Genomic DNA, 21,873 nt, shown 5'->3' on the forward strand with positions numbered 1-21,873 from the left:
GGGGCATAATTAATTAGATGCTCACTATACTGAAAATTCAGGCAATAACATGTACCATAGAATTAAAAATATAAAACAAAACTGAATCATGAGGCTATGATCAGATATTCTAAACTGTTACATGTGTAAAGTGGTCCTGGAGATGCAATAAATCACAAAAGGAAAAGCTTAAGTGGTTTGTATAGTCACCAGAACCCCAGGAAGAAATTATAGATCTGAAATTCAAAATTTGATTGTTCTATATACTATTATCAATCATTTGCACAGCAATATAAATACACACCCAATATAATATAGACTCATAGACTTTAAGGTCAGAAGGGACCATTATGATCACCTAGTCTGACCTCCTGCACAATTCAGGCCACAGAATCTCACCCATCCACTTCTATAACAAACCCCTAACCTATGTCTGAGTTATTGAAGTCCTCAAATTGTGATTTGAAGACCTCAAGCTGCAGAGAATCCTCCAGCAAGTGACCCGTGCCCCATGCTGCAGAGGAATATGACCCATTCGAGGATTTGAAAAGTCCACTCATCCACAGCAAGTGGGAAGAGTTCCCTTGCAAATATGTGCCCCTGCAATTTTCAGTTTCTGCTGAATGTCAGCTTTCATCTTTAAAAAAATCACCACTGCCACACACACACAAACCACTTACAATAATGGTTTGAAGATAACTTTCCAAGTGTAAACCAAAAGAGTGTTGTCGTCCTGAGTCTGCAGACATACAGCTCTAGGTCCTCTGCTGCTGCTCATAGGAGATAGAAGGAATGTGTTGTAAGGAAGGGGCCCCGTCTTTTTTTTTTTCTTGTTAAACCCACACCATCAGAATTAGACAAATGTTGAGAAATTATATATTAAAAACCTCTATGAGCTAGAAGGATTATTTAAATAAGATATTCTTTATTTGAAAGCTTCTGGAAGTATAAAAGCCCTTCTCTGAGATCTTGATTCTGCTGTTGTGCAGATCTCAGAGCGCTGCTGAGCAAGTGGAGCCCTGTGCAGAGCACCCTGCATGTTACATGATCTCAAGCCTGCCCATGTGCAGGAGACAAGCCCCCACAGAGATGCAGTGAACTCATCACAGGGGAGCACATGGCTCTAGAACAATGCAGGGAGGTGGATTCTGTCTCAGGTCACCTTTCTGTCTGACTGAGGTAGGCTGTCCACATCTCAGACGTGCCTCTTCTTCAGCAAGGTTGTCTGTGTTTGGGGCCATGATGCTCAATGTTTGGGGCCAGGGTGCTTGTGGTGCAGCTGCCAGGTTTCAGCAGGTCCCTGCCTGGTCCCAGTCTCATAGGCTGCTCCTATGCTTGCAACAAGTAGGTTTAAAGGAATTTGTGGAGGTCATCTTTAACATGTACCCCTTCACTCCTGGATCACACATCCATAGGGGAGGAGGTGCCATGCCCTGATTCCAGTCATCATCATGTCCCTTTTACTCTTCAAACTCCTGTGGAGCTGCATGTGTATGAACTGTTTCTGCTACCTGGCAGCCAGGTATATGTATCTCTCCATATCAGGCAAGACTAGGGATCCACAAAGCAGGATCATTGTGTTGGGTTCAGCACAGGTACGGATCCCATCCATGCTGTAGCTCAGCACCTTGTGCCACTGGCAGGCTCCATTTCATACTCCATTTAGTAGTGGCATTACTAATGTACTTTAAAATGGCATGTGCTTAAATGCTTTGCAGGATTACTACACAGAATTGTATCTAGTAGTTTTAAAGACCTTTTGATATTACTTTTTCTGAATTCAGAAAGGAAAGGTATTGTAATTAGTAGCTCTGAACTTTTTAATTAAGTTAAATTAAAACAATCGGATATGAAAATGTATTACTTTGTGAAAATCTTTCTATTGTACACATTTTCTTTCTTCTCTGATGTAATCTTCACTTTAAATTGGCTGTTGGTTGCTTTTCAGGCCAGCTGCTGTGTTACCCAGTGTGGGTGCTGCTAGTGAATCGAAGAAAGGGAAATTTCCCATTTGGCCAGAATGGAACGAAGCAGATATCAATGCAGAAAAGTGGGATGCAGGAAAAGTTGGAAAAGAGAAAGATAAAGCTGGAAAGAGTCCAGTTTTGGTAAGTTGAATATTACACTGTTTTTCAGCTTAATTTGTCTACATATATTTAATAGAGTATGCTTTGCTTTAACTTCAGAATAATTTGTTGCGGATAAACATGTTAATTTCTCCAGCATATCTTTTAAATTGTTGCCTAAATTTAAGTGGGTTCCCCCTAGATCAAGTCCAGCTAAATGTATTTTGCCTCTTTTCATTCAAATTTTAAAAAGGAAGACCTTAATTTTTCTATGTCATTTGTGCAACAGTTGTCAAACTAAATAAAGCAGAAATGTTTCAGATCATAATTAAAACTGCTGCTTCTTATGGGAGCAAACACATTGCTTTTACATTTTCAGACAATCTGTACGGCCCTTTGTAAAAGTATAAACAATACTCGAAAAATACTTATTAATTATGCTTGTGTAAAACACAGAAAAATACGCTTTACTAGGAGCTCATGATTCCCCGAGTATTGCACAAATCTTATAGCCTTAAATAATTGTTATTGGTCATACTTTGAGTTAATAATTACTTGTTGGTCCCATTCCCCTTACCTAATGGATCAACTAATATATTGTTTCTTTACAGGGATTATAAACACAGTTGCATAAATTATTAGCTTTAAAATAATGCTTTATGGCTGTTCAGCACTGCCCCTTTTGTGGATTATAGGATGGGGAGGAGGAAGTTCCCCTTCAATACTGTTTACTTATGGGGTGACACCAGTTTGGGGACCTAGTCTCTCCTCCCCCTTCTCTTCTCTGTGGCAATTACGAATTGCCCTACATCTAAATCAGTCTCTGCAATCCTAGTGCTGTGGGCAGAGAGGGGCAGGATGTGCAAAGGGGACATAGAGCTAATTTGACTCTAGCTCTATTGATCTTGACTGAGCTCTGGTGAAAATGCCAGCTGTGGAGCCACATTATGTGGCAATAAGAACTTCCACATACAAGTGGATCAGTTTTTTGGCTCTGATTTACAAGCCAGTGGTTAACAAAACTGAGAAAAAATAATTTATAATAATAATCTTGGTTGGAAGCATCAGACACTATTGTAATACAAATAATACATAAAAATAATTATAATTGAAAATCTTTATCCTTTAAGCATCTTTCAGTAAAAGCAGCAAAGAATCCTGTGGCACCTTATAGACTAACAGACGTTTTGCAGTTTTAAGACCCTGGGTATTCACCCACAAAAGCTCATGCTGCAAAACGTCTGTTAGTCTATAAGGTGCCACAGGATTCTTTGCTGCTTTTACAGAACCAGACTAACACGGCTACCTCTCTGATACTTGACGCCATCTTTCAGTGTATTTCTTAGAATGTTCAGACCTCTAGCATCAAGCTGCATTGCTCATTGTTTCTTTCATATACGTGATATGGAAAGAAGGATATTAAAAGTTTTCGGTCACTGGTAAAACACACCCCACGCAATGATAACTTTCTCTCTGAAGTACTTCTGTGACTGCTTGTGAACATTGATTGTCCAGAGGGAGAGGCACATTTCATTTTTTTCTTATTTGATCCCTCACATAATGTGAGGCCATCCTCCATTTTTGTGAACCAAATCTTTAAGATCCAAATTCTCCCTTTACATTTGCATATGGTTAAATTCACTGTAAGCTGCGTCCACATCTGAAAACAGAATTTTGCCCTCACTGTGGAACTCTATGTTAACTTGGTCAAACAAGTAACTACAGTATCCACTGGTCAATCTGTCAGTCCGGCCTGCTAGGCTTCATTTAAGCTTTCAGACCATAACCACGTCTGAAAAGGTCTGTATTCCCTAGAAGCTTTTCTACTTCTCTCATATTACTGTTCCAGTTTTAAGGCACAGGCTACTACATTGAAGAAATTGATACAATCGAGTTTCTAAGCAAAAGAGAAACAGAGTAATGATTTTTCATGCTCTTCTAATATCTTTCCATAATTGATAATTATTTAAAACACCATGGTCTTCCCTCCCTGAAACTGTCTCTGCTGATTACCCTGTAGTAGCGTGCAGTCCTTGAAACATGTCAAAATGGCTTAGCCATTAGGTAGTGTCTGTCTCATGCTGCCTGGTATGGGACACAGGTAAGAGTGCCCGTCTCAGGCCAGACTGCCACAATACAGGACATATACCCCCAACTGATGTGTGCCTCCAAAATACTATACTAGTTATTATGAAGCCACAGATAGTCCCTGTCAGGTCCTTCAGTCCCTCATGAATAACCCAGAAAAAACAGACTTCTGTGATAAATGATTATCAAAACCAGAAATCACTTATATTAGGTTCCTCCAGCTCCAGGGAGCTAACCACTTACTTCAGGAACATACTTCAGGATTTCACCAAATACCACGCTAGTAGTCAGTCCTTTAGTAAGCTAAAACTAAAGGTTTATTAATATAAAAAGAGAGAAGAGAATTATTAAATGGTTAAAATGAATCATATATATTATAGTTGATTTCAGAGTCTGTAGATCAGGATAATAGCAGTGATGTTAAATCTGCTAGCTGGCAGCAAGTCTCTCTGGTATATCCAAAAGATTGGAGTCTTCAGTCCATTATTCAAAGCTCTCGTCCCTTTTGTTAGAAATCACAGTCCAGAGATGTGGAACAGGAATGAGGCAAGAAGGGGATGTCACAGTCTCCAGTTTATATTCCCAGTCCATGTGCATGGAAAAATACTGGCTCAAACAGGGAGTTTGTTTGAACATGATCACATGTTCTACGTGCCCTGCTGAGTTCATTGGGTCTTCATTGTCCATATGCTCTCTGAGGCTGACTGGAAGAGTTGATTCTCCTTAATGGCCCATCAACACATGGCTGGCGAGTCTTGATGTAAATCTGTCTTGTGGGTATTACCCAGGAACACATGTTTAGTAACAAGCCTACAGTAACATTTTATAACTTCATATACACATTTCATATATATATTTCAACAGGATAATAATACTTAGCAGATTATAATTTTTCTAATGATCCCTTACAAGGCATACTTTTTACAAGATTTATCACACTTGTGTAACATTGGTGACAATAGTGCAGATGATCTCCTTTTTTATACAGTATCACAACCTGCACATCTACCCACTGATGTAACATTCCAGCTACAGGTATTTAAGGTCCTATCCATGTACCTATCATCAATACCTCTTTTTCCACCAGTGTGAGCCGTCTCAGAATCATTTCCACATCATTAATTGCACAATGAATTTATCCAAACTTCCTATAACCTGTATTAGTTTATTCTTAGATGGTACTTGTTCATTAGATGGCCACAGGGGGGAGGGATAGCTCAGTGGTTTGAGCATTGGCCTGCTAAACCCAGGGTTGTGAGTTCAATCCTTGAGGGGGCCACTTAGGGATCTGGGGCAAAAATTGGTCCTGCTAGTGAAGGCAGGGGGCTGGACTTGATGACCTTTCAAGGTCTATTCCAGTTTTAGGAGATTGGTATATCTCCTTTTATTACCAAAGTTTTAAACTTCAGTGGCTTAACTTTTAGCCCCTAAATCTGTATCCAGATACCTGATTTAGCAGCCTGATGTTCAGATGCTGAACACTTATAGTTTGGATTGACTGCAGTGAGAGTTGTAGATGCGCAGTCCCAAGTTTAATTCCCTGCCTAAATATGGATTTAGGGGTCTAACTTTAGGCTTCCCAGGTAGAAAACTTTGGGTTTAGTGTTGTTAAAATAATTTTCATCTTAGCGTAGAATTCATTCAATTAGTTTTAAGATGGATCTTGACAATCTTAAGAATGGGATTATATAATGGGGGTTGCCTGTGACAGCAGGAGACTCAACTTGGTGACCCAGGAAGTCCCTTCCACTTTCACTTCCTCATGGCAGATCTGAAGAAGCAGTTGGCCTTTGAGCAATGAGTTTGTAAGACGAAAATGTTCTTTATGAATCAGCATTTTAAGTGTTTAAAAATTACTGGGAGAATGGTGCTGTCTGAGGTTGCTCAGACTGTGTGGTCTTTACTACCGGAATAAGTAGCCCAAACAGAGTCCTTCAGGCAGCCTTCCTGGAAGACGGAAAAGAATAGGGAATCCAAATAATGTGTCTTGGATGGGAGGCGATAAAAGATCTGAAAGTCTTAGGCTCCAGGAAGAAATGGGAGATATGTTCACATTTTACTCTGGCAGTAAAAACAACACAGGTTGAGTACACTTCTCCTAGTCATGTCAAGCACCTAATGTGCTTGACTATGGATTTTGCAGACACAGTATATTCTGAGAACTCTATGTATTGGTAAGTAACCATCTTTTCTCTTCATTGTGCCATAATGTGTGACTTTTCTTCCCAGTGAATAATCATGAATAGGGCTACGATCTTGTCATGGAGGTCACGGAATCTGTGACTTCCAGGGCTGGTCTACACTAAGGGGAAAAATCGATATAAGATACTTCGACTTCAGCTACGTTATTCACGTAGCTGAAGTTGCGTATCTTATATCGATTTTTTTTTTAACTTACCTGTCCTCACGGCGCGGGATCGATCTCCGGGGCTCTCCATATCGACGCCGCCACCGCCGTTCGCGGTGGTGGAGTTCCGGAATCGATATAAGCGCGTTCGGGGATCGATATATCGCGTCTAGATGAGACGCGATATATCGATCCCTGAAAAATCGATCGCTACCCGCCGATACGGCGGGTAGTGTAGACGTAGCCCTAGAGACCTCTGTGACTTGAGCCCCCAGCACCTGTGTCCTCTGGCAGCTGGGAACTGTGGGGGCCCGAACTCCCAGCCACAGAGGGAGGCAGGGGTGCCCTGCAGGAAGTTCCCAGCCAGGGTGGAGGCAGGGGTGCCCGGAGCTCCGAGATAGCGGAGAGACCCCAAACTCCCGGGCGCTGCAGGCAGCGGAGCTCCTGGGAATTCCCAGCTGCCGTGGGTGCCCTGGAGCACGGAGCCGCCATGGGCGGGTGTTGCAGGCGGTGGGGGTACCCTTCACCTCCAAGCCAGGCTCCCTTAGGTTATGTGGTGAGCCTGAAGCTCCCCATTTTGTCATGCATGTTTTTAATAAAAGTCACAGATAGGTCATGGGCTTCCGTGAATTTTTCTTTATTGCCAGTGACCTGTCCGTGACTTTTTTACTAAAAATATGCGTGACAGCATCTTAGCCTTAATCATGAGCAAAGAAGCATTCTAAATCTTGATGATCCAGTGGAATAGTTAATACAAACTGCTCAATTTTTGTACATGTATATTTTATATAGCATGTCTTTGAGGACCCCGAAGGGAAGATTGAATTGCCACCTTCCTTAAAAGTGAATTCCTGGAAACGTCCACACGAATTTTTAACTAATAAGGTAAGAAGCACGTATTTTAACTGTACAGAAGACTAGATACAAGATCTTATAGTGGTGTAGACTTTAGGTTAAAATTGATTTCCTATTTTTCTGACAAACACATTTCGTAGGGCAAAAACTTCAAAAGTTTGTGTATGCTACTTATTCTCAACAACATCTCAAAAAAAGTATGGGTCATAGCCTTCCACCTTATTCCCTGAGTTGCCCCAATGAAACCAATTGCATTGTCTTTTTATATGCATTGCTTGTTCTGCGTGAGAAAACTAAACTGAAATGTGATTATTGACTGCAGTGTTAGTAGCAGCCACAATTGTTATAACAGCAGAGTGGTAGAATTCAAACTTGCCACAACTAGGCTAATGGATTGCAAATGCTTGGCACATCCTTGCAAGGGAAGAGACAACTATTACTCTGGAAGAGACATATGCTACCTTTCCTCAATTAAATAAAACAAGAAATTTACAATGAAGGAACTGCAAGCCTCTCTACAAATGCACTCTTTTCTAGACTTGTCAGCTGCAGACATTCTGGAGACAGGTACCTCAAAGTCTGCATGAGGTGCCTCCATCAGACAATAAACAGAGAATGGTTTATGAGACAGATGAAACATGTTAGAACTTAATCATAGGACTGGAAGGGACCTTGAGAGGTCATCTAGTCCAATCCCCTGCACTCATGGCAGGACTAAGTATTATCTAGACCATTCCTGACAGGAGTTTGTCTAACCTGCTCTTAAAAGTCTACAATGATGGAGATTCCACAACCTCCCTAGGCAATTTATTCCAGTGCTTGCTTAACCACCCTGATCGTTAGGAAGTTTTTCCTAATGTCCAACCTAAACCTCCCTTGCTGCAGTTTAAGCCCATTGCTTCTTGTCCTATCCTCAGAGGTTAAGAAGAACAATTCTTCTTTCTCCTCCTTGTAACAACCTTTTATGTACTTGAAAATGATTATTGTATCCCTTCTGTCTTCTCTTCTCCAGACTAAATAAACTCAGTCTTCCCTCAGAGGTCATGTTTTCTAGACCTTTAATCATTTTTGTTGCTCTTCTCTGGATTTTCTCCAATTTGTCCACATCTTTCCTGAAATGTGCCCAGAACTGCACTCAAAACTCCAGTTGAGGCCTAATCAGCACAGAGTAGAGTAGAAAAATTTCTTCTCATGCCTTGCTTACAACACTCTTGCTAATACATCCCAGAATGATGTTTGCTTTTTTTGCAATAGTGTTACACTGTTGACTCATATTTAGCTTGTGGTCCACTATGATCCCTTTCCATGGTACTCCTTCCTAGGCAGTCATTTCCCATTTTGTATGTGTGCAACTGATTGTTCCTTCCTAAATGGAGTACTTTGCATTTGTCCTTATTGAATTTCATCCTCTTTACTTCAGACCACTTCTCCAGTTTGTCCAGATCATTTGGAATTTTAATCCTATCCTTCAAAGCACTTGCAACCCCTTCCAGCTTGGTAAACTTTATAAGTGTACTCTGTATGCCATTATCTAAATCATTGCTGAAGATATTGAACAGAACCGGACCCAGAACTGATTTTTGAGGTACCCCACTTATGCCCTTCCAGCATGACTGTGAAGCACTGATAACTACTCTCTGGGAATGGTTTTCCAACCGGTTATGCACCTGCCTTATAGTAGCTCCATCTAGGTATTTCCCTCATTTGTGTATGAGAAGGTCATACGAGACCATATCAAAAGCTTTACTAAAGTTAAGATATACCACATCTTCTGCTCTCCCCCCTCCTCCGCCCCCATCCACAAGGCTTGTTACCCTTTCAAAGAAGGCTATCAGGTTGGTTTGACATGATTTGTTCTTGACAAATCCATGCTGACTGTTACTTATCACCTTATTATCTTGTAGATGTTTGCAAATTGATTGATTGCTTAATTTGCTCCATTATCTTTCCGGGTACAGAAGTTAATCTGACTGGTTGGTAATTCCCCGGGTTGTCCTTATTTCCCTTTTTATAGATGGGCACTATATTTTCCCTTTTCCAGTGTTCTGGAATCTCTCCTGTATTCCATGACTTCCTGTATTGCATGTTCCCACCAGGGTAGTAATGTTCACATGCTACCAGACAACAGAAAGGTGGTTTCTTTTTATTTAGCAAGTCTTAGGGAACCCAAGTCAGAACATCACACCCATGTGACCATAAAAAAATTGAAAGTTACATTTGAGGAAGAAATGCAGCCTGTCAGTCTAGCAAATTCTCAGGACAAAGAATTATCTCAGGACAACTGGTGCACAGGGGCAAAGTTATGAAGAGAAGAACCTCCCTGTTTCCAGTGCTGTCCAGCCATGTCACCAGTGAGCAGAAGGGGTTAACTGCATAAATAGAACTACTTGCCTGCTCTTGTAAATTCACAAAAGTCCAATTTTTTTCCTACAGGTCTCCGTATGTTAAACTTGCAGGGAGATATGCCTTCTTGATTCTCTGCAGAGACAAGAAGTGGATTTTCTCTCCCTTTTAAGGATGCCAAAAGGTTTTGGGAAAGTATTAGTGGGTCCAGAGGGCCTGATCCTGATTCTCCCACATGTGCTGTTCAGACTGTGGTTTTATTTGGGCAGAACATTGAAGTAGAAATCTGCCATGCAGATCTGAAGATTATGAATGTACCCATAATATATTATCATCCTTGGTCTCCCATTTCAGACATCCCACTTCTTTGAACTGCCTACATAACATGTCCGTATCTTTGACAATATTTGGCTGGCTAATATCCAGTAATGTTTTTTATTTGTGCACAACTTTATTTAATTTTCAGCTGCTTTTAAATAGAAACCAAAACAAGAAATGAATAATCTGCTTGCCATGTCACAGGTGAAGTGCTCTTCAACTCTGAAAATCTGTTGCTGCTGTTTAAATTTAAAACTATCCTATTCCCTTTTTATTCCATTTGAAATCTGAAGGTTCTTAAAGCACTTTCCCTGCCTCTCTGGCTTTTCAGTCTTGTCAGTTTTACTTGTGTCAGCTTGTCAGTTTCATTTTTTATTAAATATGCAGTAAGTGTGTTTCAAGTTTAAATTTTTAATGGGAGGGTGGGGGTGGAAATTCACAAGAGCAAAAGATTGCGTTATAAATGCTGCCAAAATACATAAAGTGAGTTGTGATAGCTAAAGGACTGGAGCAAGTAGTTGCTGAACCGACGAGGGGGGATGCCATTTTAGATCTGATTTTGGTAAGTAACGAGGACCTTGTTGAGGAAATAGTTGTAGGGGACAACCTTGGCTCGAGTGACCATGAGCTAATTCGGTTCAAAATAAATGGAAGGATAAACAAAATTGCATCTGAGACTAAGGTTTACGATTTCAAAAGGGCTAACTTTATTAAATTAAGGCGACTAGTTAGGGAAGTGGACTGGACTAACATATTTAGGGATCTAAAGGCGGAAGACGCCTGGGGTTACTTCAGGTTGAAGTTGCAGGAGCTGTCAGAGGCCTGCATCCCGAGAAAGGGAAAACGGTTCGAAGGTAGCAGTTTTAGACCGAGCTGGATGAGCAAGCGTCTCAGAGGGGTGATTAAGAAAAAACAGAAAGCATACAAGGACTGGAAAATGGGAGGGATCAGCAAAGAAACCTACCTTATTGAGGTCAGAGGGTGTAGGGAAGCAGTGAGAAAGGCAAAGAGCCGGGTGGCGAAGGGGATTAAAACCAATAGCAAAAGGGTTTTTAGCCATATAAATAGGAAGAAAACCAAGAAGGAAGAAGTGGGACCGCTTAAAACTTTAGACGGAGTGGAGATTAGGGATAATCTTGGCATGGCACAATATCTAAACGAATATTTTGCCTCGGTCTTTAATGAGGCTAATGAAGGGCTAAGGAATAGTGGTAGAGGGACTGATGGGAATGAAGATATGGGGGTAGACATTACGGTATCTGAGGTAGAAGCCAAACTTGAACAGCTTAACGGAAGTAAATCAGGGGGCCCGGATAATCTTCATCCTAGAATATTAAGGGAATTGGCGAGTGAAATTGCAAGCCCGTTAGCGATGATTTTTAATAAATCTCTAAACTCGGGGATTGTACCGTTCGACTGGAGATTAGCTAATATAGTTCCTATATTCAAGAAGGGGGAAAAAAGTGACCCGGGTAACTACAGGCCTGTTAGTTTAACATCTGTAGTATGCAAAGTCATGGAAAAAATTATAAAGGAGAGAGTGGTTACGGACCTTGAGGCCGATGGCAACTGTGACAAATTACAGCATGGTTTTACGAAAGGTAGATCATGTCAAACCAACCTGATCTCCTTCTTTGAGAAAGTAACAGATTTTTTAGACAAGGGAAATGCGGTGGACCTAATATGTCTTGATTTCAGTAAGGCGTTTGATACGGTACCGCATGAGGAATTACTGGTTAAATTGGAAAAGATGGGGATCGAAATGAAAATCCAGAGGTGGATAAGGAGCTGGTTAAAGGGGAGACTGCAGAGGGTCGTATTGAAGGGTGATCTGTCGGGTTGGAGGGGGGTTACCAGTGGAGTTCCTCAAGGTTCGGTTTTGGGTCCGATTTTATTTAATCTATTTATCGCTGACCTTGGAACCAAAAGTAGGAGTGGGCTGATAAAGTTTGCGGATGACACCAAGTTGGGAGGTATTGCCAATTCGGAAAAGGATCGGGATATCCTCCAGGGAGATTTGGATGACCTTGTAAACTGGAGTATTAGTAACAAGATGAAATTCAATAATGAGAAGTGTAAGGTTATGCATTTAGGGATGACTAATAAGAATTTTAGTTATCAGCTGGGGACGCACCAGTTGGAAGTAACGGAGGAGGAGAAGGACCTAGGAGTCCTGGTTGATCGTAGGATGACTATGAGTAAGCAATGTGATGTGGCCGTTAAAAAAGCTAATGCGGTCTTGGGATGCATTAGGCGAGGTATTTCTAGTAGAGATAAGGAGGTGCTAGTCCTGTTATATAAGGCGTTGGTAAGACATCATTTGGAGTATTGTGTGCAGTTTTGGTCTCCCATGTTTAAGAAGGATGAATTCAAACTGGAACGAGTACAAAGAAGGGCCACTAGAATGATCCGAGGAATGGAAGGCCTGTCGTATGAAAGGAGACTTGAGGAGCTCGGTTTGTTTTCCTTAACCAAAAGAAGGACAAGAGGAGATATGATTGCACTCTTTAAATATATCAGAGGGATAAATACCAGGGAAGGAGAGGAATTATTTCAGCTCAGTGCTAATGTGGACACGAGGACAAACGGATATAAATTGTCAGTTAGGAAATTTAGGCTTGAAATTAGACGAAGGTTTCTAACCATCAGAGGAGTGCAATTCTGGAACAGCCTACCGAGGGAAACAGTGGGGGCGAAGGACCTCCATGACTTTAAGATTAAGCTGGATAAGTTTATGGAGGGGGTGGTATGATAGGATAACGGGTTTAGTCAATAGGTCAATAACGTGCCACACTGGTAATTAGTACAAAGGGTCAATGTTGGGATATTGTTAGCCCTTTCCAGAGGGTCTGGCTGGAGAGTCTTGCCCGCATGCTCGGGGTTCAGCTGATCGCCATATTTGGGGTCGGGAAGGAATTTTCCTCCAGGGTAGATTGGCAGTGGCCCTGGAGGTTTTTCGCCTTCCTCCGAAGCATGGGGCAGGGGTTGCTTGCTGGTGGATTATCTGCTACTTGAAGTCTCTAAAACACGATTTGGAGCATTCAACAGCAGAGTCAAGGAAGAGAATTAGTTCAGGAGTGGGTGGATCGGCTTATGTGGCTTGCATCTTGCAGGAGGTCAGACTAGATGATCATAATGGTCCCTTCTGATCTTGAATTCTATGATTCTATGAAATGATATGGCAGCCAGAAACAGATAAACTATATGTATATAAAATCCTTCAACTATAACATCCATCTTCAGAGTCCAATGAATAAAGCATTTAATTTGTTTAGTATTTGATCAACTCTTGTTTTGGTTTTAATCTCCTTAATTTAGTGCCAAGTTCTAAAATTATTATAAACGCTATAGATATTAATAAAATGATCATAAACACCAAGTGATGAAAAACAGTTAAAATGATGTAGTTAGTGTTAAATGTGGCAGAAACAGAAAAGGATATGGTGAACAAGGATATGTAAAGTAGTAAGAAAAGATTCAAGCAGCTGATCAGAAATAAAAGTGGTTTTGTTTGTTTCCAAAGACTTCCACTGCAATGCTTCTATCTGTTATTGCCAGATTGCCCTAAAATAAACGCACGTTCTGGTTGTAAGCACGGGGGATAGTGCCCCCCCTTTTTTTAAACTAACTTTCCTTTTAGTGTCTTGGTGAAGTCTACATTTATATCAGGTCATTTTTAGCCTAGATTGCATATGTTTCTCATTGGAGCATTAAAGATTGAGGTCAGAATTGAGTTACTGATTATTTTTAAAAAATATAATTATGTTTGGCTTGAACTCTTGTTGCCATAATCTGACACACACACACATACACAGTTTGGAGAAAGAACATTAGTGAAGAGTCACCCTTTGGGAAAAAATGCAGTTGTCTTATGATACAGTGTGAAGTTTTAAGTTGTGAATAAATGGAGATGAAACAGCTGCTGAAATAGAACGTGTTTCTTCAAATAATTCTTGAGAACTCTGTGGGATGGAAGTAGTAAGGAACATGCGACACACTGTTTAACTCATTCTTAGGAAACTTTAAAATATTTGCACAGCTGATAGAAAGTGAAGAGCCAGGCCTCAAACAGGAAGGAACAAATGTTGTTTGTCTATTTTAGAACTATCCACTAATCCAGGGATCGGCAACCTTTGGCACGTGGCCCACCAGGGTAAGCCACCTGGCAGGCCGGGCCGGTTTGTTTACTTGCCACGTCCGCAGGTTCGGCCAATCTCAGCTCCCACTGGCCACAGTTCGCCTCTCCAGGCCAATGTGGGCTGCAGGAAGCGGCGCGGGCCAAGGGATGTGCTGGCCATGGGAAGCGGTGGCCAGCACATCCCTTGGCCCACGCCGCTAACCGCAGCCCCTATTGGCCTGGAGCAGCGAACTGCAGCCAGTGGGAGCTGTGATTGACCGAACCTGCAGACGTGCAGGTAAACAAACTGGCCCCTGTCCTGCCAGGTGGCTTACCCTGATGGGCCACGTGCCAAAGGTTGCCGATCCCTGCACTAATCTTTCACTATAGAAAAATATTCTTCGTATTGCAACAATGACATTAACACAAATCTCTTGTCACTTGCTATACACTGCAGTAAAGTTTTTGAAGTCATATAGTAAAGCATCTAATAAAAATCTCAGTTCATCAAGTGATTACTAGTAATCAACTTAATGATGCTCGAATATATAAAAACACAATAAACTACAAGAAAGCAAACCATTTTTCCATATATTTCTCAGAGGAGACATTGGTTCTAGACTAATTGTCATTAAAACAGCATTTACAGCATCTGTCCAGTGTATGGTACAAAACTGGTATTTTTTATTTAATTGCAGTGTTGTTAAGTTTAGAGGGATACCACCAGTATCTCAAGTCAATTTGATATTGAGTCGTCTTGTGGATCTTAGTATTGTTATAGAAAACAATAAGTGTAATCATTTGTAAATCATATTGCTCTGAGAGGATATTTTGACAAAGGATAAATTATAAAATGAACAGAAATCAAAATGACAGTCTGTTAAGCAGATCATCAGCATGTATTTATACTTTAATGGTGACTCAGGCCCATATGGCTGTATCTTTGTAAACTATTGTGTTACATTTATACAAATAAATTCCCTTTGAATACTGTGGCAAAATTCAGTGACTTTATTGGAAACAGGAGTGGTCTTGAAGATTTGTTTTTGTTTTTAAAAACAAAATTACAAAACAACAAATACCTTAGAGCCAAATGATTCAAAATGCTTTTTAGTATGTTGAGTGGAAAATAACTATGTTGTACCATCTTTTTAATAAAATATCTTGAGTGAATCTGATAATCATAAAAGTGAGAGACTTGCTAAACCCAGGTATGATCTAAACAGTCTTCTCCTTGCAGGACTGTCAGCGCATTTACATCCTATTTTTCAGCATCTGTAGTGTATTATATTCTACTGTATTTCTTTCACAGACAGCCATTTCCACTTGTGCTGAATGAGGCAGTTCATTTCATGACATGGTTATTTTGTCTGTCATAAAAGAACTAAAAACCACTAAGCCCTAATGTGAACCCTTAAATTTCATTTTCAGTTGTCCTTAAAGTTGTATTTGAATGTTGTGCAGTGAAAGGAGCAAATCTGTTATCGTTAATGTTTGTTCATCGAGACACAGACAACTTTTGCTTATTATCACTTGTTAACTAAGTTCCCAATACAACTTAATGATTAATTAAATTGTGAACACCTTCTGTGTTTTTACTTTTTCACCCCCCTCCCCCATTAACAAATATTGAAGCAGTAAGGGAATTTGCAGGTCTGGCATCCTTTTAGCTGATGACTGGCATTTCTAGTATTTGTACAATATTGTGCTCATATATTTTTTTCATGGACCTTTATTCTTTTCAGTGAATATAGGTACAGGCTTTCAACTAAAACCTCTTCTCTTTCAGGTTCCTGTAGTAGTGAAAAACGAAAACTGGTTTGACCTTTTTTCAGCAAATGAACACTTACTTGGTAGTGAGGTATGTAGTAAATGTGATAGCTCATGTCATAACAAGGACTGATCCCTCAACATTAGTGGTATAAATAGACCAACAGGAGAAATTAAGTATAGTAAATCCTGTCAGTGGGTTGCGGGGGAAATGATAGATAGTCTCATATCAGGATCAAACAGGTTTAATAATGAAGGATTATCATTCTTAGAAACTGAACAAATAAATACAGAGACGGTGAAAGGCTGATCAACAGAAATCAGTGTTTTTAAAGTGACAGTGCAGGTTATGAATAAGATTTGTTAATACTTGCATGGAAAATTAATGTTGTTAATGCTAAAAGGAAACTATTATTTACAAAAGGAAGTAAAGATCCTTAACTTTAGGGTAAGTTCACCTCCACGAAAGAAGTATGGAATCTAAAAGTGCTGAAAAATCTTTTATAATTTTGGTTTACAATATTCATTATATAGAAAAGAGGCCAAGTGTAGGAATGCATTTAGCTACTGGTTAGTATGAGCCTTCCAAGTCTGTGTAGCAGTCTGTAAATGTAAGTAAAGGACATGCTCTTTAAAGAGGGGAGTATAGCAACATGATTATTTTGGAAAATATTTAGATGTTTTAAAATGAGTTAATTTTTTTACATTATACTAAGTATAAACAATATCCATTACAGGAACAAATATTATTTTTCATATCTTATCGCTAACATTGTGCGGGTGGTGGAGGAGAATGGGAATGAATCTCTTAATGTCTGATTTCAAAATAAATTACATGTCTTTCATTTTTTCTTTGTTAAAACAGGTTCAAAATACAAATACTTAGGCTTCAAATATAGAAGAAGCTGTATGACTTAATGGCTCTCATATCAAGGGCTGTTGTTTGAAGCACAGTTTGAAATAAGTATACGGGGTGAATTGGTGGTTTCAGATCCTAGCAAACAGTTATTCATGTTACAAAATTACAATACATTATCTGGGATGCCTCACTTCCTTAAAAAGAACACAGAGGTGAATCAGCAGGGAAAACTGCCAAACACTAATCTCTCCTTTTATAAAGGGATGATAGTCTTATATTTCTATTTTCAGAGAACAGCTAAGAATTTTGGATTTTGGTTAGAGATGGGTCTGAACTGTAGCATCAGATCCAAACACTCCTGAACTTGCAGCTTTGAAATTTGGATCCAGACATTAACTTTTTCAGAGTTAGGGTGCTTGATTGTTAGAAGACGATGCTTGAGCTGTGAAGTTGGATCTGGAGCTGGACCATAGGATTTTGGTTGAGCCTCTCTCTAATTGGGATTAGGGAAGTGGGAACCCCAAAACAAAAGCTACTAACTTTAAATTGGCTAACACAAAAGATTGAAATATTAATACAAATGGAAATATGTACATATGTAAAATTTAAATTATTTAATATTTCATTTATTACTTTGCACATTAATCAACATCTCTGTAGGGCAAGGAAACTGTCTTATAAAAGAGCCAGCTTTAATATATGGATATTCCTGTTGAACTGCTTATATACTATATTCAAGGGCATGTCTACATTACGGAATTATTCCGATTTTACATAAACCGGTTTTGTAAAACAGATTGTATAAAGTCGAGTGCATGCGGCCATGCTAAGCACATTAATTCGGTGGTGTGCGTCCATGTACTGAGGCTAGCGTCGATTTCCGGAGCGTTGCACTGTGGGTAGCTATCCCGTAGCTATCCCATAGTTCCCGCAGTCTCCCCTGCCCATTGGAATTCTGGGTTGAGATCCCAATGGAAAAACAGTGTCGCGGGTGATTCTGGGTAAATGTTGTCACTCAATCCTTCCTCCGGGAAAGCAACGGCAGACAATCATTTTGCGCCCTTTTTCCCTGGATTGCCCTGGCAGACGCCATAGCATGGCAATCATGGAGCCCGTTTTGCCTTTTGTCACTGTCACCGTATGTGTACTGGATGCTGCTGACAGATGCGGTACTGCACTGCTAACCCGGCAGCATTCATTTGCCTTTGCAAGATAGCAGAGACGGTTACCAGTCATATTGCACTGTCTGCCATGCCATTGTAAATTGGCGCTGAGATAACGGTTATCAGTCGTTCTGTACCGTCTGCTGCTATCATGGGTGCTCCTAGCTGGCCTCGCTGAGGTCGGCTGGGGGCGCATAGGCAAAAATGGGAATGACTCCCCGGGTCATTCCCTTCCTATGTTTTGTCTAAAAATAGAGTCAGTCCAGTCTAGAATATGGGGCAAGTGTACTAGAGAACCAGAGAGCACAGCCGCTCCATGTCAGAGCCCCAGAGATCCTGCAGAAATGATGAGCTGCATGCCTGCAACAACCCCACCCGTTGCTTCCCTCCTCCCCCAACCCTCCTGGGCTACCGTGGCAGTGTCTCCCCATTTGTGTGATGCAGGAATAAGAAACACAGACTTTTTAGTGAGATAAAATGAGGGGGAGGAAGCCTCCAGCTGCTATGATAGTCCAGGCAGTACAGAATCTTTTCTTTAGACATGACGGGGGCGGGGGGGGGGGGCTGATGGAGCTCAGCCCCCAGTTGCTATGATGAGGACGGTTACCAGCCGTTCTTCACCATCTGCTGGGAATGACCAGGAGTCATTCCTATTTTTACCCAGGCGCCCCCGGCCGACCTCACCAAGGCCGGCCAGGAGCACTCACAGGATGATGACGAGGATGGATACCAGTCCTTTTGTACCGTACCGTCTGCCACCGGGGAGGGGAGGGGAGAGGATGCTGCTGTTTAGCGCTGCAGCACCCCGTCTACCAGCAGCATGCAGTAGACATAGGGTGACATTGAAAAAAGGCGAGAAACGATTTTTTTTCCCTTTCGGGGGGGGGAAGGGTGTAAATTGACAACATACACCCTGAAACACCCAGGAAAATGTTTTTGACCCTTCAGGCATTTGGAGCCCAGCCAAGAATGCAAATGCTTTTCGGAGACTGCGGGGACTGTGGGATAGCTGGAGTCCTCAGTACCCCCTCCCTCCCTCCATGAGTGTCCATTTGATTCTTTGGCTTTCCGTTACGCTTCTCACGCAGCACTGTGCTGAGTCCTTGCTGTGGCCTCTGTCTATCATAGCCTGGAGATTTTTTCATTTTGTCATTTTGTCTTCTGTAACGGAGCTCTGATACTACAGATTTGTCTGCCCATACAGCGATCAGATCCAGTATCTCCCGTACAGTCCATGCTGGAGCTCTTTTTGGATTTGGGACTGCATCACCACCCATCCTGTTCAGAGCTCCATGCTGGGCAAACAAGAAATGAAATTCAAAAGTTCGCGAGGCTTTTCCTGTCTACCTGGCCAGTGCATCCGAGTTCAGATTGCTTTCCAGAGCGGTCACAATGGTGCACTGTGGGATACCGCCAGGAGGCCAATACCGTCGATATGCGGCCACACTAACCCTAATCCAACATGGCAATACCGATTTCAGCGCTACTCCTCTCGTCGGGGAGGAGTACAGAAACCAGTTTAAAGAGCCCTTTATATCGATATAAAGGGCCTCATTGTGTGCAGGGTTAAATCGGTTTAACGCTGCTAAATTCGGTATAAACGCGTAGTGTAGACCAGGCCTGAGTAAAATAAATAAAAGAGGGGTTAGCTTCCCAAGTCACTTAACTAGTTAACCTTTAAACACATAAAAATAGATGTATGTCTTGCATAATAAGGAAAAACTTCCTTACCACTAAAGGTCAAGTGTATACTTTTGATCATTGGTGCACTATATAATCCATTACCTGCTCATAAATCAGTCAGCATACAGATTTCTGAAAAGTTCTCAGGCCACTTCTCCTGTGATTAGTGCCAGTTCTTGTAGCTCTCATTGTTGGTGAATCATGGTTGGTTAGTGAAGAGTATATTCTATTTCTTGGTAGAATGTTTGATTATGGAAATGTTCTTTTCTTTAAAAAATAAAAAATGCAGCAAATACTAAATGTAAAAAATGTGACTGCACTATAATGAATGCATTTTCTTAGGCACAATATGTACAAAGTAAGAGTAGTTTTGTGTTTGCAGTCTTATCATTAGACCCTGCCAGCTTCACTTGGCAGGTCTCCCACCCATACCTTTCATGAAACAACACTACTGTGACATCAGATGTGCTATTGATGGCATGTGTTAATTAATACAATGTCTATTAGCAGTTCCCATTTTCATAAAGCTTTGTAGATCTCTACATACAGCTAAATGTCACGTATTATGGATGACTTTTAAGGAATATTTGTGCTGATAAAAGCAAATCTTGCAATAAATTAATTTTAATGCACTCTTTTATGAGACTTGCTTTCCAGTTAGCATTTGGAATTGTTTTGCATTTTCTGATTAATATAATTTAACTTCATTTGATTTTTTTCCCTAAAATGTGCAATGTGAAAAACTGAAAACTTCTATTTAAAAAAAATTTCTGTGATTTCAGCTGATGAGATGGATAATAAGTGAAATTTGTGCAGTCTGGAGGATATATAATGTGAACGTTTTAACTAATGAGGGTAAAACCAACACAAACGAAACATCTATATTCTCTTGGAAACCATGGGAGCATATATATGCCTTATGCAAGGCTATTAAGGGACACATGCCTCTGTATAATAGCTATGGAAAATATGTGGTGAAACTTTACTGGATGGTAAGTGACTGCTTTCAGTTATATAAAATGTTATATATGTATGCTTATGCCATTAATATGAATATACTGTATTATCTTTATCAGGATAAATATTTTGCTTTTTTGGAAAAAATGTTTTGTAGTGGTAAAATTGTTAAACTGTCAATATAAAAATGAATATTTCTTGTTATGTTTGTACAATTTAAGAGTTATGAAATCCTAGATCATTAGCCAGATGTGCAGTAATTGTTTAGAAACACGCTATCTGGAGTATTTTATTGCTTGTTAGGAAATTATATTTATCTAGGCACTACTGAAAAGTAAATAATATGTGCAGTTTGTGTATACAGTAGAGAAGAAGTGTGTAGCTAATGTTGCATCTGTTTAAAGGGCTTTTCACATGCTTAGAACTTTGCAACCCTTTTTGCTTTCACACTGACATTTTTGGATTTACTCAAACTCACTACACACAAAGAGTGGTAAAAATGTATTTTTTTACATTGTTGTTTAAGTGATCCATTTTGAACAGCACTAGTACCTCAGTGGTTTGGAGTAGAAACTTGAAATTGGCAGAGCCTACTTTGACAGGCTTTAATTCCTATGTTGCAACTGTACCTTCTGGTGGTGTGGGTGAAACTTTATTTTGATTTTGCTGAGTTATTTGATTTTTTTTCAAAATTGATTTAACGCATGTACACTTTTGTTTTAATCTAAGAACAGCTTGGAGATCCATTGTGTTAACAAAAACCTCCACACAACATCTTAGTATCACACATAGGTACATGAACAAAGTAAGTGGAAATTCTCATTCAGTACAAGAAGTGGTAACTGGAGTTTTAAAGGAAGTATTTAAATCTATGAGACATTATGCAAACATCTTCTGGTCTTGTGGTTTGAATGGTTTAATATTGAGATTCGATGCAAATTTGCAATAGATTCAGACTAAACTAGACCAAACCCCTGGTGTACTAGGATTAAGTATAAGGTTTTTCTCTAAGATGTCTAAGAAGCTCAGTTTATTGTCTTTAAACAGCTGTTGGGACTATTTTCAACTTTACTAGGGCTGGATGAAAGTTAAAATCCCAAACTTGCATATTAGATTTCAATAGATGTATCACTAAAATTGAAGATAATCAGGCAAAGGAGTAAGGAAGGAAAAAATAAATGAGTGACGTTTCAAATGAATCATAGAAATTTAAATTTTTTCAAAATACTGAGAAAGAGCTAGGCCACGTGGATGGGGAAGGTGGAGTACACAATAGGTATGGAAGTCACTAGAAGCAATCAAGGCAAAAGAAGTGAGTTTTGGGGAGG

At 40.2% G+C, this 21,873-nt stretch overlaps 1 protein-coding gene across 3 annotated transcripts in view; it reads left to right on the top strand.

The window, feature by feature from the left end:
• ADGB (androglobin) overlaps nt 1-21,873 on the top strand; it is a 215,269-nt gene that overhangs the window by 29,596 nt on the left and 163,800 nt on the right. For 2 of the 3 annotated variants that reach the window (XM_045012031.1, XM_045012029.1), the window contains exons 2-5: nt 1,928-2,087; nt 7,273-7,365; nt 15,903-15,974; nt 20,371-20,580. In XM_045012031.1, the coding sequence (XP_044867966.1) occupies nt 1,928-2,087; nt 7,273-7,365; nt 15,903-15,974; nt 20,371-20,580 (535 nt within the window). Of the gene's footprint in view, nt 1-1,927; nt 2,088-7,272; nt 7,366-15,902; nt 15,975-20,370; nt 20,581-21,873 lie in introns of those variants that run through there. The other variant, XM_045012032.1, reaches the window with a different exon arrangement.

This window comes from Mauremys mutica, chromosome 3 (genome assembly GCF_020497125.1).
Source record: "Mauremys mutica isolate MM-2020 ecotype Southern chromosome 3, ASM2049712v1, whole genome shotgun sequence".
Classification (NCBI taxonomy): domain Eukaryota; kingdom Metazoa; phylum Chordata; order Testudines; family Geoemydidae; genus Mauremys; species Mauremys mutica.